At 35.9% G+C, this 13,955-nt stretch overlaps 1 protein-coding gene across 8 annotated transcripts in view; it reads left to right on the top strand.

Annotated features, from left to right (window-relative positions):
- Positions 1-13,955, top strand: part of PRKACB (protein kinase cAMP-activated catalytic subunit beta) — a 66,071-nt gene that overhangs the window by 42,560 nt on the left and 9,556 nt on the right. For 7 of the 8 annotated variants that reach the window (XM_056497437.1, XM_056497432.1, XM_056497435.1 and 4 more), the window contains 6 exons: positions 6,185-6,246; positions 7,181-7,309; positions 9,794-9,892; positions 10,949-11,031; positions 11,580-11,706; positions 13,821-13,916. In XM_056497437.1, coding sequence (XP_056353412.1) covers positions 6,185-6,246; positions 7,181-7,309; positions 9,794-9,892; positions 10,949-11,031; positions 11,580-11,706; positions 13,821-13,916 — 596 coding nt within the window. Of the gene's footprint in view, positions 1-3,143; positions 3,361-6,184; positions 6,247-7,180; positions 7,310-9,793; positions 9,893-10,948; positions 11,032-11,579; positions 11,707-13,820; positions 13,917-13,955 lie in introns of those variants that run through there. The other variant, XM_056497438.1, reaches the window with a different exon arrangement.

The raw sequence follows: 13,955 nt of genomic DNA, 5'->3' as shown, positions 1-13,955 counted from the left end.
TAAGATGTTGCCTGTGTTCCAAAATTGAGTTGTAATGGATAAAAGCAATTTGTATTTTACAATTGCTGCATGTTTTAAATTAACTCCTGAATGTGCTCTTACAAAGATCAGATTCTAGTGCCTTCTTGTAGTTTTTAGGCATGACAGCCTTAACTGGTCTTAATTTAATGTTTATCCTGTTTGTCTCCTTTTTCTATGCCTCTCTCTTTCCACTTCTTTCCCGTTCTTTCCAGTATTCCACAGAAAGGTTTACAGTGTACAGTTAAATATTTAGCACTTCCATTTTAAGAGCAAGCTTATATTCAGTTAATAATTCTTACGTGATCGTATATCTACTAAGAACTATCTGGTTTTGTATTTTGGCAAATGGGCTCTTTCAGAACTGCTCCATGTCTTTGGCACTTTGTTTCTGCGGAGTGTTAGATTTTGGTTGTTTGGTTTGGTTTTTTTAACTGAAGGAAGGTTCTTACTCATTTCAGCCAGTAAGTTGGTTTGCTCTGCATCACCTGTTTTTATCATAATTAGTGTTTAAAGAGAAATATTAAGTCAAAAGCTTGCTCTCAAAGTCAAAACCTTGATAAATGAGATATTCAGTTGATGCAGTTCATTGATCTAGGCTTGGCAGAAATAAGACAGACTCTTTTCTGGTCAGGTCTTCATGAGAGGGCCCGTGGCTGTGCTCACTGCAGTGTTCAGACAAGATGGACTTGCCCTCAACCAGGCTTATATCACTTGGGCTTTTTCACCCACCATTTCATATTGTGAGAAACAAAATGTTTAGATTGTGTTGGCAGTCTGTTTCAATTATACCATTTTAGTTTGTGCTTTGAAGTGTTTTCCAGCTATTAAATTGTTAAATGGTGCTCACACTGCTTCCTCTTAGCTGTGTTCATTTTGAAACACTGGCCTTATTTTGAGCCTTTTTTTTATTATTCCTGCTAATCTAAAGAGAAATTTTAAAAAATTGAGATGACAGGTTAATGGTGTAAGAATGGGACTTAGAACCGGAATCAGAAGCTTCTCACTTGCATCTGAAATAACAGTACCATAACCACAGGATTCACTGAGGTATCTATATACATCTATATCTATATACATCTTGATAAAGTTTAAGGCTATAAATACACTTTTTATAAAAATGAAATATACATTTACCAGAATCTCTTCATACATATTCATTTTTCCTTTAAATGATTTAATTAAATAGCCCATTTAACTCCAGACTTCAAATTATTATATTACAGTTTTGGAACAAAATTTGAATTGTATTTTGATAAAGGGCATTTTAAATACCAGACAGAGATTGGCATTTAGTGCAGCAGATGGGGGTTTGTAGTGGTGCCCAGTGTTTAGTCTTAATCAGTTTAGTTCTTGCTTTCTTGCCGTGAATCCTAGCCAAATACTTTTTTTTTTTTTTTTCCCTTACCAAAAAAAATTTTAAAAAATCCTGGCTTGCTGGCTCTTGTGGGAGATGTGATTGAGAATAACAAATACTGTGCATGTGGGAGGTGGGAGAAAGGCAGAGTAACTCATGGTAACTCTCAGGACTGCTCCATCTGTGACCCCTTTCCTTCTGCTGTCATTGCAATCTTGCAACTGAGAGGTCCTCACCCTCTTGATTTTTTTTTTTCAGGAACTTTCTTCTGATTCACTTACCCTTGAACTGTGTTTTAGGTCAAAGTACTTGTTACAGTAATAATACTCTTAGTTAACAATTTTTTATAAGCATGTTAACTTTTTATAGGAAAGTTGATCAATAAAGCAATCAAACATATTGTGAACTGTGTGAATATACTAATAGAGAATGATCTCCTCTTGTTTGGGGCTGGCCTCAGGGGTGTTTCAGTGTTGCATGTAGCACAAGATTTTTAATTTGTTTGCGTTTTGTTGGTTTGTTTGCTTGGGTTTTCTTTAATTCTTCCTATGCTGGCATTACCTGGGAACCTTTGGATCTTGGGTTCCTCTTCCCTTAGAACAGTGTTCCAGCAGACTTTCCTGCTTATCCTCATGTTGCCTTGGTTTCAAGTACAGCTCTGCACAAGCCACCTGTGTTATGCAAGGGAGTAGCTGAGATCTTGTGTTGTAGTGGTTGTAGCACTGCTTCTGACCAAGGGAACCGAAGCAGGTGGAAGTTATAAAACTTCAAGTCATTCAGTTGTGGTCCTTGGCCATTATTCCATTTCTTCCCACCTTCTGAATCTCACCAGATTTCCTGCTTTGGGTGTTTGCACTGCATAGAACCTGCCTCTCCTGCCAACACTTGCTCGTGCTGGTCACAAAGGGCTGGCTTTGTGCTGTGTTTGTGCTTGCTTAATCCCTGGCAGCTGGTGGGTGCATCCTCTCCAGTTCCAATTGGTGTCCCTTCCTCCCATGTTCAGTCGTTTCTGCTCTGGTCCTTGTTGTGCTGGTGCTGTCACCTGTGCTTTGTTGTCTTCTTCCAGTATTTCCTTTCTTGGGCAACAGCTTCTCCTGCTTTGGTTTCAGCCTCCTGTGCTCCAGCTTCTACTCTACCAGTAAACCCAGTCTGAGTGGCATCTGTTGCTGGTCTCCTTGCCCCACTCTTATCTTCGCTTAGCCATAAACAAGTGATCCTTGCTCTCCAATGTTTATGGGAACCTGTATATCCACATCCTTGATTCCTTTTTTCTGATAGTCTTACAAAATTAAATCATACTCATATGGTGTCCATACTAGATCCCTCTGTCCATTCCACTTTGCATACAGTAACTTCAGCTGTGCAGCTTAGACTTCTCAAGTTGCTGTTACTGGTTAACAGGATTGAAATCTGATTGAGTTTTTTTTTTTTTTTGAGACTGCTTGCCACTTCTGTGCTATCTACCACATGCCATGCAATTCACACATGCTGTCTTCTGGAACAAAGTGCTAAGTAGTGGGAAGATCACCCGATTACAGGTTTTATTGTGATCCAGCATGCTGTGATGAAGATAGATACACTATTGTTAGCAACAGTTCCGTGGATGTGTATGTCTTGGAATAGATTAATTATTAAAGATGCCAACTTGATCTCCTGAAGTTTTCTAAGCTGTGCTTATTTCTGTGATGCATCATCTTTTTTTCATACTGATTTTAGCTGCCTTTGGTGATTTTTTTTCTTTCTTTGCTCAAACATTCTGTGATTTAGCATGAGTCATTCTGTCTGTGTGGGAAAGGACTGGTTTATTACAGGGTCTGTTCTTGAGTGGGGAGGGGAAAGGGTGGAATGTATTTGTGTTTTCTATGTGTTTGTTGTGGAAATGCATAAAACTTTTTTTTCTTCTTCTCTTTCTTTCCTCTCTTCATCATCTCATCTGTGTGGGTGAATGTTCCTGCAAACCCTTGGGGAACCTATAGAGACGTTTGGTATGCTCATTCCTTCATTAGTGCCCAAAGTCACAGATGCTAGGTATAGATTAGACTAGAAAAGCAAACAAGAGCCACATCATCACAATATAAGGTGGCTAAAAATGTGCACTTGAGGAAAACCTCTAAGTCATCATCTATTACACCTATTTGTTTGCATCAGTAAGACCAATAGCCACTGCCACCCAGTTGGTGTAAATTTTGATTCTGCACTTGAAAGTAAAAATTAAATGTGTTCTCCTGTAGCAAGAGCTGCTGTTTTGTGCTTAAGAGATAATTTTCAAAAGTTCAAATTCCAAGTCATGTTTTGAGAAATTACTGAAGTGCATGCATTTAAATTGCCTAAGTTCTGTTTGAAAGCACCTGCAGAATTGTGTTGAGGTGTAGGAGCCCAGGTGACCTCTGGAAGAGGGAACCAGGCATAGTTTAATCTACTCTCTCATTAGGAGGAAACTGATTTTAATAAAACAGAGCACAAAACATGAAACTGTTTTTAAAAGACAGTGATCTTCAGATAAGTTATTACCATCGGGTAGCTTTATTTTGAAAATGTAAGTTCAATGCTGCTTTCTAAGAAAAGAAGGCCAAAGTAAAGCAGTACAAGGTAGGAGTTTTGTTGCAGGAGAGCTTGTAGCTTAGTGGTATTCTAGAAATGAGAGATTTTTCTCACAAATCCACAATTTGAATATTTCCAGCTGGATCACATTTAGTTCATAAACAACATTCTTTATTCCATAAGTAGAACAGAGACAAAAATGACTGTAAATGTCATTGTATATTTTTATAGATACTGAATAGTCATACTTCAATGTGAAATAAGTGGAAACTAAAAATATTTATTTATATGAACAGAGATGGCATGAGGGATATTTAAGACATATGTACTGTAATAACATGAAAAAACAACACCAATTACTTTGTGTTTTTGCTTGTGCTATGTAGTGTTAATGTTCACTTCTAAGCTACAGCCTCCAAAGTTTGAAGGCACAGCTTTTTGGTAATCTTAATGATTTTCCTGAGTTTTTTCTTGTCATAAAGAGAAAATATTTGTGCCACTTTGACGTAAATTCATGTTTGAAAAACTGTATCAGTATTCCTCACTTGATCATGTTATCTCTCTTCTCCTAGTGGAAGAAAGATCATCAAACATGAATTTGGACATTGCTAGCTTCCATTTTTTGTGTTGAAAATTATTTCATGCCACAGGAAATCCTGTCCCATCTTCAAATTAGGATAATTAAAAGTCATTACATGAATAACCTCTATAACTTACAAACAAAGGAAATATTTTCTACACACAGGATAAATACATTAACATTTTTTGTTGATTAGCCACTAAAATATTTTAACTCTGTTTTAATACCATTTTACCAGTTTATTTGATATAAACTGTGTTTTAATTGCACTTCTTAACCATAAGTTTAGAATACTGAATATGTTCCTCCTCTGTGATATAGCTTGTTTCTCTTAAAATAAAATTGCTGAGTGAATATCATGCTTTAAAACACTTTTCTAGTGTTGAGGTCAGCCAGAACTTTTGACAACTTTTATGAAATTTCCATTTTATTTAGTGCTCCATCAGAGCTAGTGGTAGTGGGAGCCATAAACCTCTTTTCAGTGTTTTGTGATAATCAAGTCCCATAGCACACCAAGAAGGCAGGGGGAAAGGAAAAAAAAAAACAAAATTCACAACCAGCCTTCTCCAGGGCTGCTGTTGTTTTTACTGCTGCTGGTATAAGAAGAGATTTTTTTTTTAAGTTTCCTTTGTCAGCATTAGTATTCACTGAAAACTACAAGAAAGTTCTGATTCATCAAGTGATTTGTTTACAACCTGTTATAAACCTAATTTTTTTGACTGTCAGAATGGAAAATACAGTTGCTAAAACACAGGTTTCTAGATAATGACCTGAATAATCTTGGCATATTGCTGTGTATTTTTAGAAATTGCTTGTGGCAGAACGTCACAGTACAGAAAAACCACTGTTATTAATGTTGTGTTATGTGAAGTGATTCAGAGAACACACAAGCAGTATGATATTTTCTTGATTCTGTGACTCTTTCAGAACCACAGCAATGTCTGAAACACCTCCCATTAATGATTGTGCATAAAGTAATCTGCATTGATCTGGCTGAGCATTGATATTCAAAAAAAGAGAACAGCTGACAGATTATCTGAACAAAATATGTTGGTGCACATTTTGAACAGTCATCCAGAATTTTGCCATTATACATTCCTTCAATTTCAATGGGAAATCAGTATTAAAACTGCATATTCTCTGACTGTGGGCATGCCTAATGTGCAGTGTGGTTGTAGCCCTGTGCTTTGTCTTTGCTTGCAGTAATGCTGTCCATTTGGTCCTTGAGCTTGCAAACAGCCTTAAATAAAGGTGATGAGGGGAAAAAGCAATGAGATTGACATCAAGCAGCTGAAAAAAAATGCAACATTTATTTAAAGAGTTAAGAAGTCAATCTTTGTGGAATGGCTATTTATAAATGTCAGGTGTTTGGTTTTTTCCCAGCTGAATTAAGAATGTCTAACATCACCTTAAAGCCTGCTTGCCTATAGAGTATTTGAGCAATTAGAGCTGGTAAAGTTTAAGTAATTTGTGTAGAATTATGTAGTTACTCCAGAAAGCTTAGATATCACCTGGAGATACAGTAGAAGTTCTAGAGACATCGATGCTTGCTTTCATCCATGGTGAAAATAGCATATTATGAATAGAAGAAAGAAGTTGATAATGAAGTTTATGTATTTTGTTAACAAAGCATCTCCATTGCACCCATGATGAATTATATTAATTGTGCTTTTTTTGTGTGTTTTCAGTGAAAGAGTTCCTAGCCAAAGCCAAAGAAGACTTTTTAAGAAAATGGGAAAGCCCCCCTCAGGTATCACTCATTTAAGCATTCCGTAATTTTCTGTATTGCATTTTTTGGATAATGTTATCAGTCTGTAAAGAGTAGTGCAGGAAACAGAAATAATTTTAATGCCATTTGTAAAGGAGTTTCAGGTTTTTTTAGTGCCTACTTTGTCACTTTTCATTGAAGTTTATCACCAAAGATTCTCAGGTCTTCTTCAGATTTGAGCTGATGAAATGCTCCCACTGTACAACATTTTCTCTTATGAGAATGATGTTCACAATCAACATGACAAGACTCAAAATCTATTGGCACATTTTTAGTTGGCTTTTTTTTTAATAACCAGAAGCATTGGCACTTCTGTAATTTACCATGTTAATAATTTCTCCCATGATAGTAAGTGGAATTAAGTATATTAAAACTACTGTGTAGGGTTTGGGAGCAGGTTAAGGAGCTTGTTAGAGAGAAATCTTGTAAAATTTGGGATTTTGGGGAAAGTTCATTCTTTTTCTGAAGCAATAATTGAGGTGTTATGGCAATGAAAGTCTGAGAAAATGTACTCAGGGATGTGCTCTTCAGACAACTCTCATGTAGAGCTGTCTCTAGAGCTTGGGTTTTTTGCATGTTCTCATATTCTTGATGGTGAAGCATGAAGGGGTTATTTATCTGCATGTTCTATTCATGATCTGTTTGCTGCTAGATGTTCCTTACTAAGCATGTATGGACAGCTATATGGACAAATTACAGAAATGTTGATGTAATTGAATTAAGTCTTCTTCTGTTTTCATGAGTGCAATGTAAAATCTCTTTAAAATTTGACAGGTATCAAATTATAACAGTATAGTTGGCTGTAGTTATCTTTGTTAAATGTAGTATTACTCAACCTTTTTCATAACTGAATTAATACGGTTGAAATTGGTTTTGGTATTAGTTTGTAAATAATGTGATTATATCCTACATGTAGAATACTGCTGGCCTAGATGACTTTGAGCGGCAAAAAACTCTTGGAACAGGATCATTTGGGAGAGTAATGATGGTGAAACATAAATCCACAGAACAGTATTATGCTATGAAGATACTGGACAAACAGAAGGTTGGTATAATTTATAGTAGATTTTGGTTTTTGTTCTTTGCAGAAGAGTTTGATGTAGGTGAAGATCTGGTTGCTGTGGCTGAACTGAGTTGCACATACTGTGCTTTTTCTTATCACACTTGGATACCAGTGATACTTTAAATGCTTTATTTTCTCTTTTAGCCAGTAGGTTCAGTTGCTGGGATTGTGTAGACTTTGTACAGTGGCCAGTAACATTAACAACAAGCAAGAGAGGCTCTAAGTAGCCTTTAAATCCAAGGTATTAATAAAATGTTATTGGGTAAAACCTTTGCTTAGATTTTGTAAGGTAGCCTCTAGGTTCTTTGGCTAAAGCAAAATATGGTGCTATAGTTGAAAAAAACAAACTTTTGCAGGATAGTTCGAAACCACCTAGACCAGAACTTCTCAAAATTGTCATTTGTGCACCATAATTGAAATTAAAATTGTCTGCACAAATGATTTCTTTTCCATTCTTGATCCTATAAGATATTACTTTCTGTATGTTTAGTTATGTAATAATCCTGTGGCATCTGTAGTAACCTTATAGGTAGAACAGGAGTCTCAGAGCAGCTGTCACATAATGGACATTTTCTGTGTTTAAAACTTCAGTGCTATAGTCTGAACCGTATTGCTGCTCCAGCCTGATTATTTAGCAGTTTATTACTCTTAGATTAAATTGCACTGTCATTTGATAAAATTTAAATCTTAAATTTTACAGCACAGAATTCCAGAATGCAAAGAAGTATTTTAACAGAATTTATCAATACAAGTAGTTTTCAGTGGTTTTGACAAGTTTTTCAAAAGTGCATTATTTAAATTAGTATATTCCAAGGTCTTGAATGTAAGGGCTGTTTTTATTTTGTAAGACAGATGTCTGAAATTAGACATTGGGCAGGCTGCCTATAATTTTTCATTTCCATTTTACTTGAAAAACAAGGGAAAGCATCCAGTGTATGTCTTCGTTATCCAATCTCATGCTTGATTCATAGAACATGAAAAAAAATGCAATAGATGTTGATGCAGACAGTAGTTTTCTGTGTAGGGATGTTATTCCTTTGTCTGCCTTGAGTTAGGAAGGCTGTAACATGCCACTGCTTGGCTAGTTAAATTATGTAATTGTTTTTGGAAAGAAAAAATCATGAACAAGAGCTTGGGCACAAACAAGCTGTTGGAGAATCTGCCATTTACCAGACACTGTTTGGTATATGGGACACTGACACTGGCCATGCCCTGAGCCTGGGCTTAAGTATGATCAGAGCTGTGTCTGAAGCCCCAGCTGGGCCTTGGAAATGTTAAACCACATCATTAGCCTGGGGCACTGCTCCATCCCCCTCTGGTGCCTCACTAGGAGGAGATGCAGGAATGGGGCTGAAGGGTCTGGCACTGCAGCTGAACACCTCACAGACAGGAGCCTTGGCTTTCTTGCTTGGGTGGACAAGATCATTCCAGTACTTAAGCTTTGTAGGATTGAAGGAGATACTTCCCACAAATGAGTTGATTTGAGCAAAGCTTTATTTGTACCCTAAAGATCTGGAATTCAAACGAGGTTTAATGTTTTTAAATCATTATTTCCTTTGTATGATGTTTATTTCAAAACAGTAGTGAGTTTTTTATAAGTACTACCTTCTGCATCTAAGTACAGTGTCAGTCAGGGTTGGAATATCTTGACTATCTCTTATTTGTAGCAGTTAGATTTGATTTCAAAACATAAAAACAGACTTGTTTTGATCACTCTTGTACATTTTCTTCTTGTTTCCTATGGAGTGAGAAAAAAACCTCTACCTTTACCTGGAAATCATACCATTCTGAAAATGAGTTATAGATTAATTCTGCAATAGGGATTAAATAAAATGGATAAAATTCATCGTGCAGCGTTGGGGTCTAACACTAGGAAACCAATTATTGATTTATGAGATAGAACAATGATCAGAAACCTGCCACTTGCTGACTGGTAGCATTTTAATGGATTACAATGAGTAGTTTGTTTATAAAAATGGAGATTTTGAATTTATATTCTTAGTTTTGTCACTAATGTGTGAGCTGTATGACATAAGCCTGTTTACTCCTCTTCACAGGTAATAAAATTCATCATTGTATCTTACACAGTTTCCTGCCTTTCTTAGCAAAGGGTCCAAAGATCAAATGTATTTTATTGAAGAAGTGCTGAGGAAGTATGGCCATAATAAACATAAGCAATTAATAGAAAATGCAGAGGGGTTTTCCTTTACTGACTTTTATACTCAGCAAGTAGGAAGAGGCACTATTTGTACAGTCGTCTGCCAACTGTATTACACAAATGTTACTCTTTAAAATTATATTAGACTTTTCAATCCTTTCTTGGTTCTGTTATTGTACTAGGAATCCATAAAGTTTCATTTTCTGCAAAGTTACAAGCTTGCTTTCAACTAATTGTTTAACACTAAAAAGTTTAGTAAGAACTATAAAATATCACACTTAAGCTGAAGATTATTTTTTCTCTCCTAGGTCGTCAAACTGAAGCAGATAGAACACACACTGAATGAAAAGAGGATATTACAAGCGGTGAACTTTCCTTTCCTCGTTAAACTGGAGTATTCTTTTAAGGTATCCATTACTTTCAAAGTAGTTGTTGGGTTATAGGGAAGTGCATGCTTACACTTTAGATATTAAAATACTGTACAATAGTTTAAGTATTTTTGTTTTCAAAGATGCTTCATTTGGCACTGTTGCCAGGGCTTGAGTAGGAGTGGAGTGCACTCGTGTACACTTCATATGCCCCGATTCATCAGGTAATGATTGACAGGATATCTCCAAATAAAAAAATAAAAACTAAATTAAGTTAAACTCCTCAGAGTTTTGTTTCCTCTTGGAGGGCAACTGGATGTACACCAGGGAGCTTTTAAGCATCATTTTATCTTTGAAAGATACCAAAGTGGGTCTTCTGTACCAATATATAGAATGGTAAATTTGTAATTGTTCTGCAGATCTTTTTGCTTGAGATTTATACTTGAGGCAGGTCTTAATGACAGTTTGAACCATGAAGGAATGCTTAGCTTCTAATTTCATGACAGTATGTACTAGTTAGTCTGTAAAGAAACTGAAAAGCTTCCTAGTTTATAGAGTGATATGTGCCTCCTTTTTTTCTTTTTTCTCTTCTCGATATTTTTTTTTTTTGGTTTTTTGTTGCTTTTTTGTTGTTGTTTTTGTTTTTTGTTTTGTTTTTTTTTTTTAATTTTTAATGAGCAGACATGTTCTACCTTAATCTTTAGAGGTTTGAGGTTCAGGGCAGAGGCTGTGGAGACAAGAATACCTCAGGCTGTCAGTTATAAGTACTGCTGAATAGTTCAAGGTCTTGCCTTGAAGTAGGCATCTTACCCTCTCTTCCATCAGATCTCTTACACACCAGTCTGTGTCTGAACCTCACTAATTATCTTTATTCAGATTTGATTTAAAAGAGGTTTCTGGAGATATGTGATGCTTCTTTTGTAGTTTTTCAAGAATTTCTGCCTATGTTGCATTATATTTGTCAATGTCATTGGATGACTACAATTTTTCATTTTCAGTCATTAATAAAAAATGTACTCCACAGGGGAGTTGTAGAGACTATAGCATGCCTAATATGTATATGTTTGTGTTTACCTGTATCCTTAATTTCCTTAGGACAATTCTAATTTATACATGGTAATGGAGTATGTTCCTGGTGGAGAAATGTTTTCACATCTAAGAAGAATCGGAAGGTTCAGGTAAGAGTATTAATGACACAATTCCTTTAAAAAGGCTTAATTGGTTGATTTGGGAAGAGGATTTTATGAAATTTGTTGATTTGGGAAGAGGATTTTATGAAATTTGTTAGCATTGAAGAAAAAATTCGGAAGGCTTAAGTGTGTTTACTTTGCCTCGTGTTCAGTGGACTTAAATCAGGCAGTGAAGAACTCCTAATTATTTTTCATTTAGTTAATTACAGGCATTTGTGATCTGTGTATGATAGAATCTGGGAATTTCTATGCATATTGTCACTGAAATTCATGGTAGTTTCGAAAAGTAAAATTTTATGTCAAAGCTCTGCACTGTGGGATATGTTGATCTTGATTTGTGTGTGTATTTTAGCTGCAAGACTTAAATTTAGGGAATGTATGTATCAATTATGAAAATGTTTACTTTTGCTTTTTCTTGTTACATAGTAAAATAACCAGTTGAAAGATACTAATTTGTCTATCCCTGACAGTTAGGTGGTTGTTTTGGTATCTTAGCATAGCATTGGGGTACTTAATATTCTTTTAATTCTTCACAGTGAACCACATGCACGGTTTTATGCAGCTCAGATAGTGCTAACATTTGAGTACCTCCATTCATTAGACCTCATCTACAGAGATCTAAAGCCTGAAAATCTTTTAATTGATCAGCAAGGATATATCCAGGTATGATGTTCTTCGTATATTTAGGGAGTGAAGTTTTGTCTTGCAGTGTAGATTTAGGTAATTTGAGAAAATGTGTTTAGAATAAACGGTCTGTTAGCATGTTTGTGTGGAGGATTCAAATGCCCTGCTGTCTAGTAAAGGTTAAAATCCTTAGGTTGTACTTCCTCTGACTAAAATTAAGCATGCACATAGAGCTGTTTGCAGTTGAGCCAGTTGTCAGGATTTCCCTTGGGGTCTGTGGTGAGAAGTAGGTGATTACATGGCTCTGTTCATCTGACCTATTTTATATGTCTGCCGTAGAGCAAGATGAAAGGTGCCCTAAAATGTCTGTTTCTCTGCACTATCTGTATAAGTAGTTTAGGATAACCAGCTTAGATATTAGTCCTGCCATGATAGTACTTAATGCCATCAGATGAATCCCACCCTTGGAGAGTCCTAGCCTCCCCAGCACAGCTGGAGTGGGAGCTTAGTTGAGGTCAGCACTGCAGTGCTCAAATGACAGCTTTGGTTTGACAACAGGCTCTCATGGCACCTTCTCATCTTCCTCTTAGCTCTTATGTTTTTAGCTAAATGGCAGATGGGAAGGCAGAGTGCAGCAACAAGCACTCTGCAATGCTGTGCAGTCCTTAAAAGGAAGTTCTTCTTCCCTCATTGTGTCACTTTCTGCCGCAGCAGAATCTAAACAAGAAAATACATAATAAAAATATTTGAGAGAAGCGTAAAGAATTCATATCTTATGTTTTTATAACAGTAAAATAATTTTGCATGAAGCATAAGATAACACTGTAGGGAGAAGTTCCTTTAGCGTAGTTGGGGAGCACCATTATTGTACAGCTGGTTTACTCCATCTACTGTGACTGGTTTACTCAGCACTGGCAGCTCTCTGTGTGCAACAGTATGTTTTTGTAATAGTGGCAGAGGGAGGTTTGTGTTCATATGTTGATGCTGCAGCTCCAACTTAATTTTCTTTTTGCATTTTAAAGCCATTACTGTTTGTCCCGTGTCTGCAGTGTATTCTTCTTACATAGACTGATGTGCATTCCCAAACACAGAAATGATTCTTTGCTGACTGAAGCAGGTCTCTCCAGTCAGCATGTCACCCACTCTATTCAGTTCCATCTGCTGATGCTGTTGTTTCTACCAAAAATGAAGAAAAGCTGCCTTGATAGTTTGGAGTTTGTCTTCTTTAGTTGTGACATTAATGCACAGCAACATCAGCATGAGTTATTCTATAATTAGCAGCAATTCTCATTTGGTACAGTATGTTTCCTCAAGGAATGGGTTGAAATTGAAACCAAGAAGGAGGAAACAAAAGAAACAAGTATAGACTTGGTAGCTTGTATGTATTCCACAATATGGTCCAGGAAAAAACACAGACATTATGATACTGCATAGAGTTCTGAAAACTTACTGTAGAAAACATGACAAGTGAAATGAAGAATTTATAATGTCCAAGTACTTGTCATTTGTGAATACAATTATTGCTACATTTTCCTCCCAGGCCTCAAATAAACAAACTTGACTCTGGTAATGCTTTCAAAAATAGTCAGAATTAGAAGTTACTGGAAGATGTCTTCTATGTTGTCTTATTCCCACACTAATTTTACATATGACCTTTATATACTTATGCAATAAAATTCTAAATTTACAAGACTGGGGGATATATTTTTGTGTATATTGACCCTTTTTGTGATTCATTTATTTGTTAACTAAAGGAAAAGATAAATATCTTGTTTATATTCTTCAAATTTTCAGCACTACAAACAGTCTGATGTTAAAATTATAAGAAAAACTAATAATGTAATTGCAATGCATGTGGAAGATTAGTAAGCAATAGTTTCCACTGATTTTTAAATTATAAATAGAAGCTGGTGTCAGGGTGATAATACATATTTTGTGTTCTTTATTAATTTTATCATGAGACTTATGTATCTGTCTTAGAAGTACCAGAAGGACTGACTAATAAAGGTACATCTAACTATATGATACTATGTGATTTGAGAAATAAATTTTTTCCCTGTAAAAAATGGCTTTCCAAAATATTTATAAAGTACTTAATTTTAAATTTCTTTGTAGCATTGCACTTAAAGTCAATTTATTTCTTCTGATGACAGGTCACGGACTTCGGCTTTGCAAAAAGAGTAAAAGGCAGAACTTGGACGTTATGTGGGACTCCAGAATACCTGGCACCTGAAATAATTCTCAGCAAGGTACTTTGTCTTGTTACTCAGCCATGAGGGATAAACAAT

Source organism: Oenanthe melanoleuca, chromosome 8 (genome assembly GCF_029582105.1).
Source record: "Oenanthe melanoleuca isolate GR-GAL-2019-014 chromosome 8, OMel1.0, whole genome shotgun sequence".
In the NCBI taxonomy this organism is placed as follows: domain Eukaryota; kingdom Metazoa; phylum Chordata; class Aves; order Passeriformes; family Muscicapidae; genus Oenanthe; species Oenanthe melanoleuca.
Note: the sequence above shows the minus strand (reverse complement) of the source record. Positions and strands in the feature narration are given on the sequence as shown.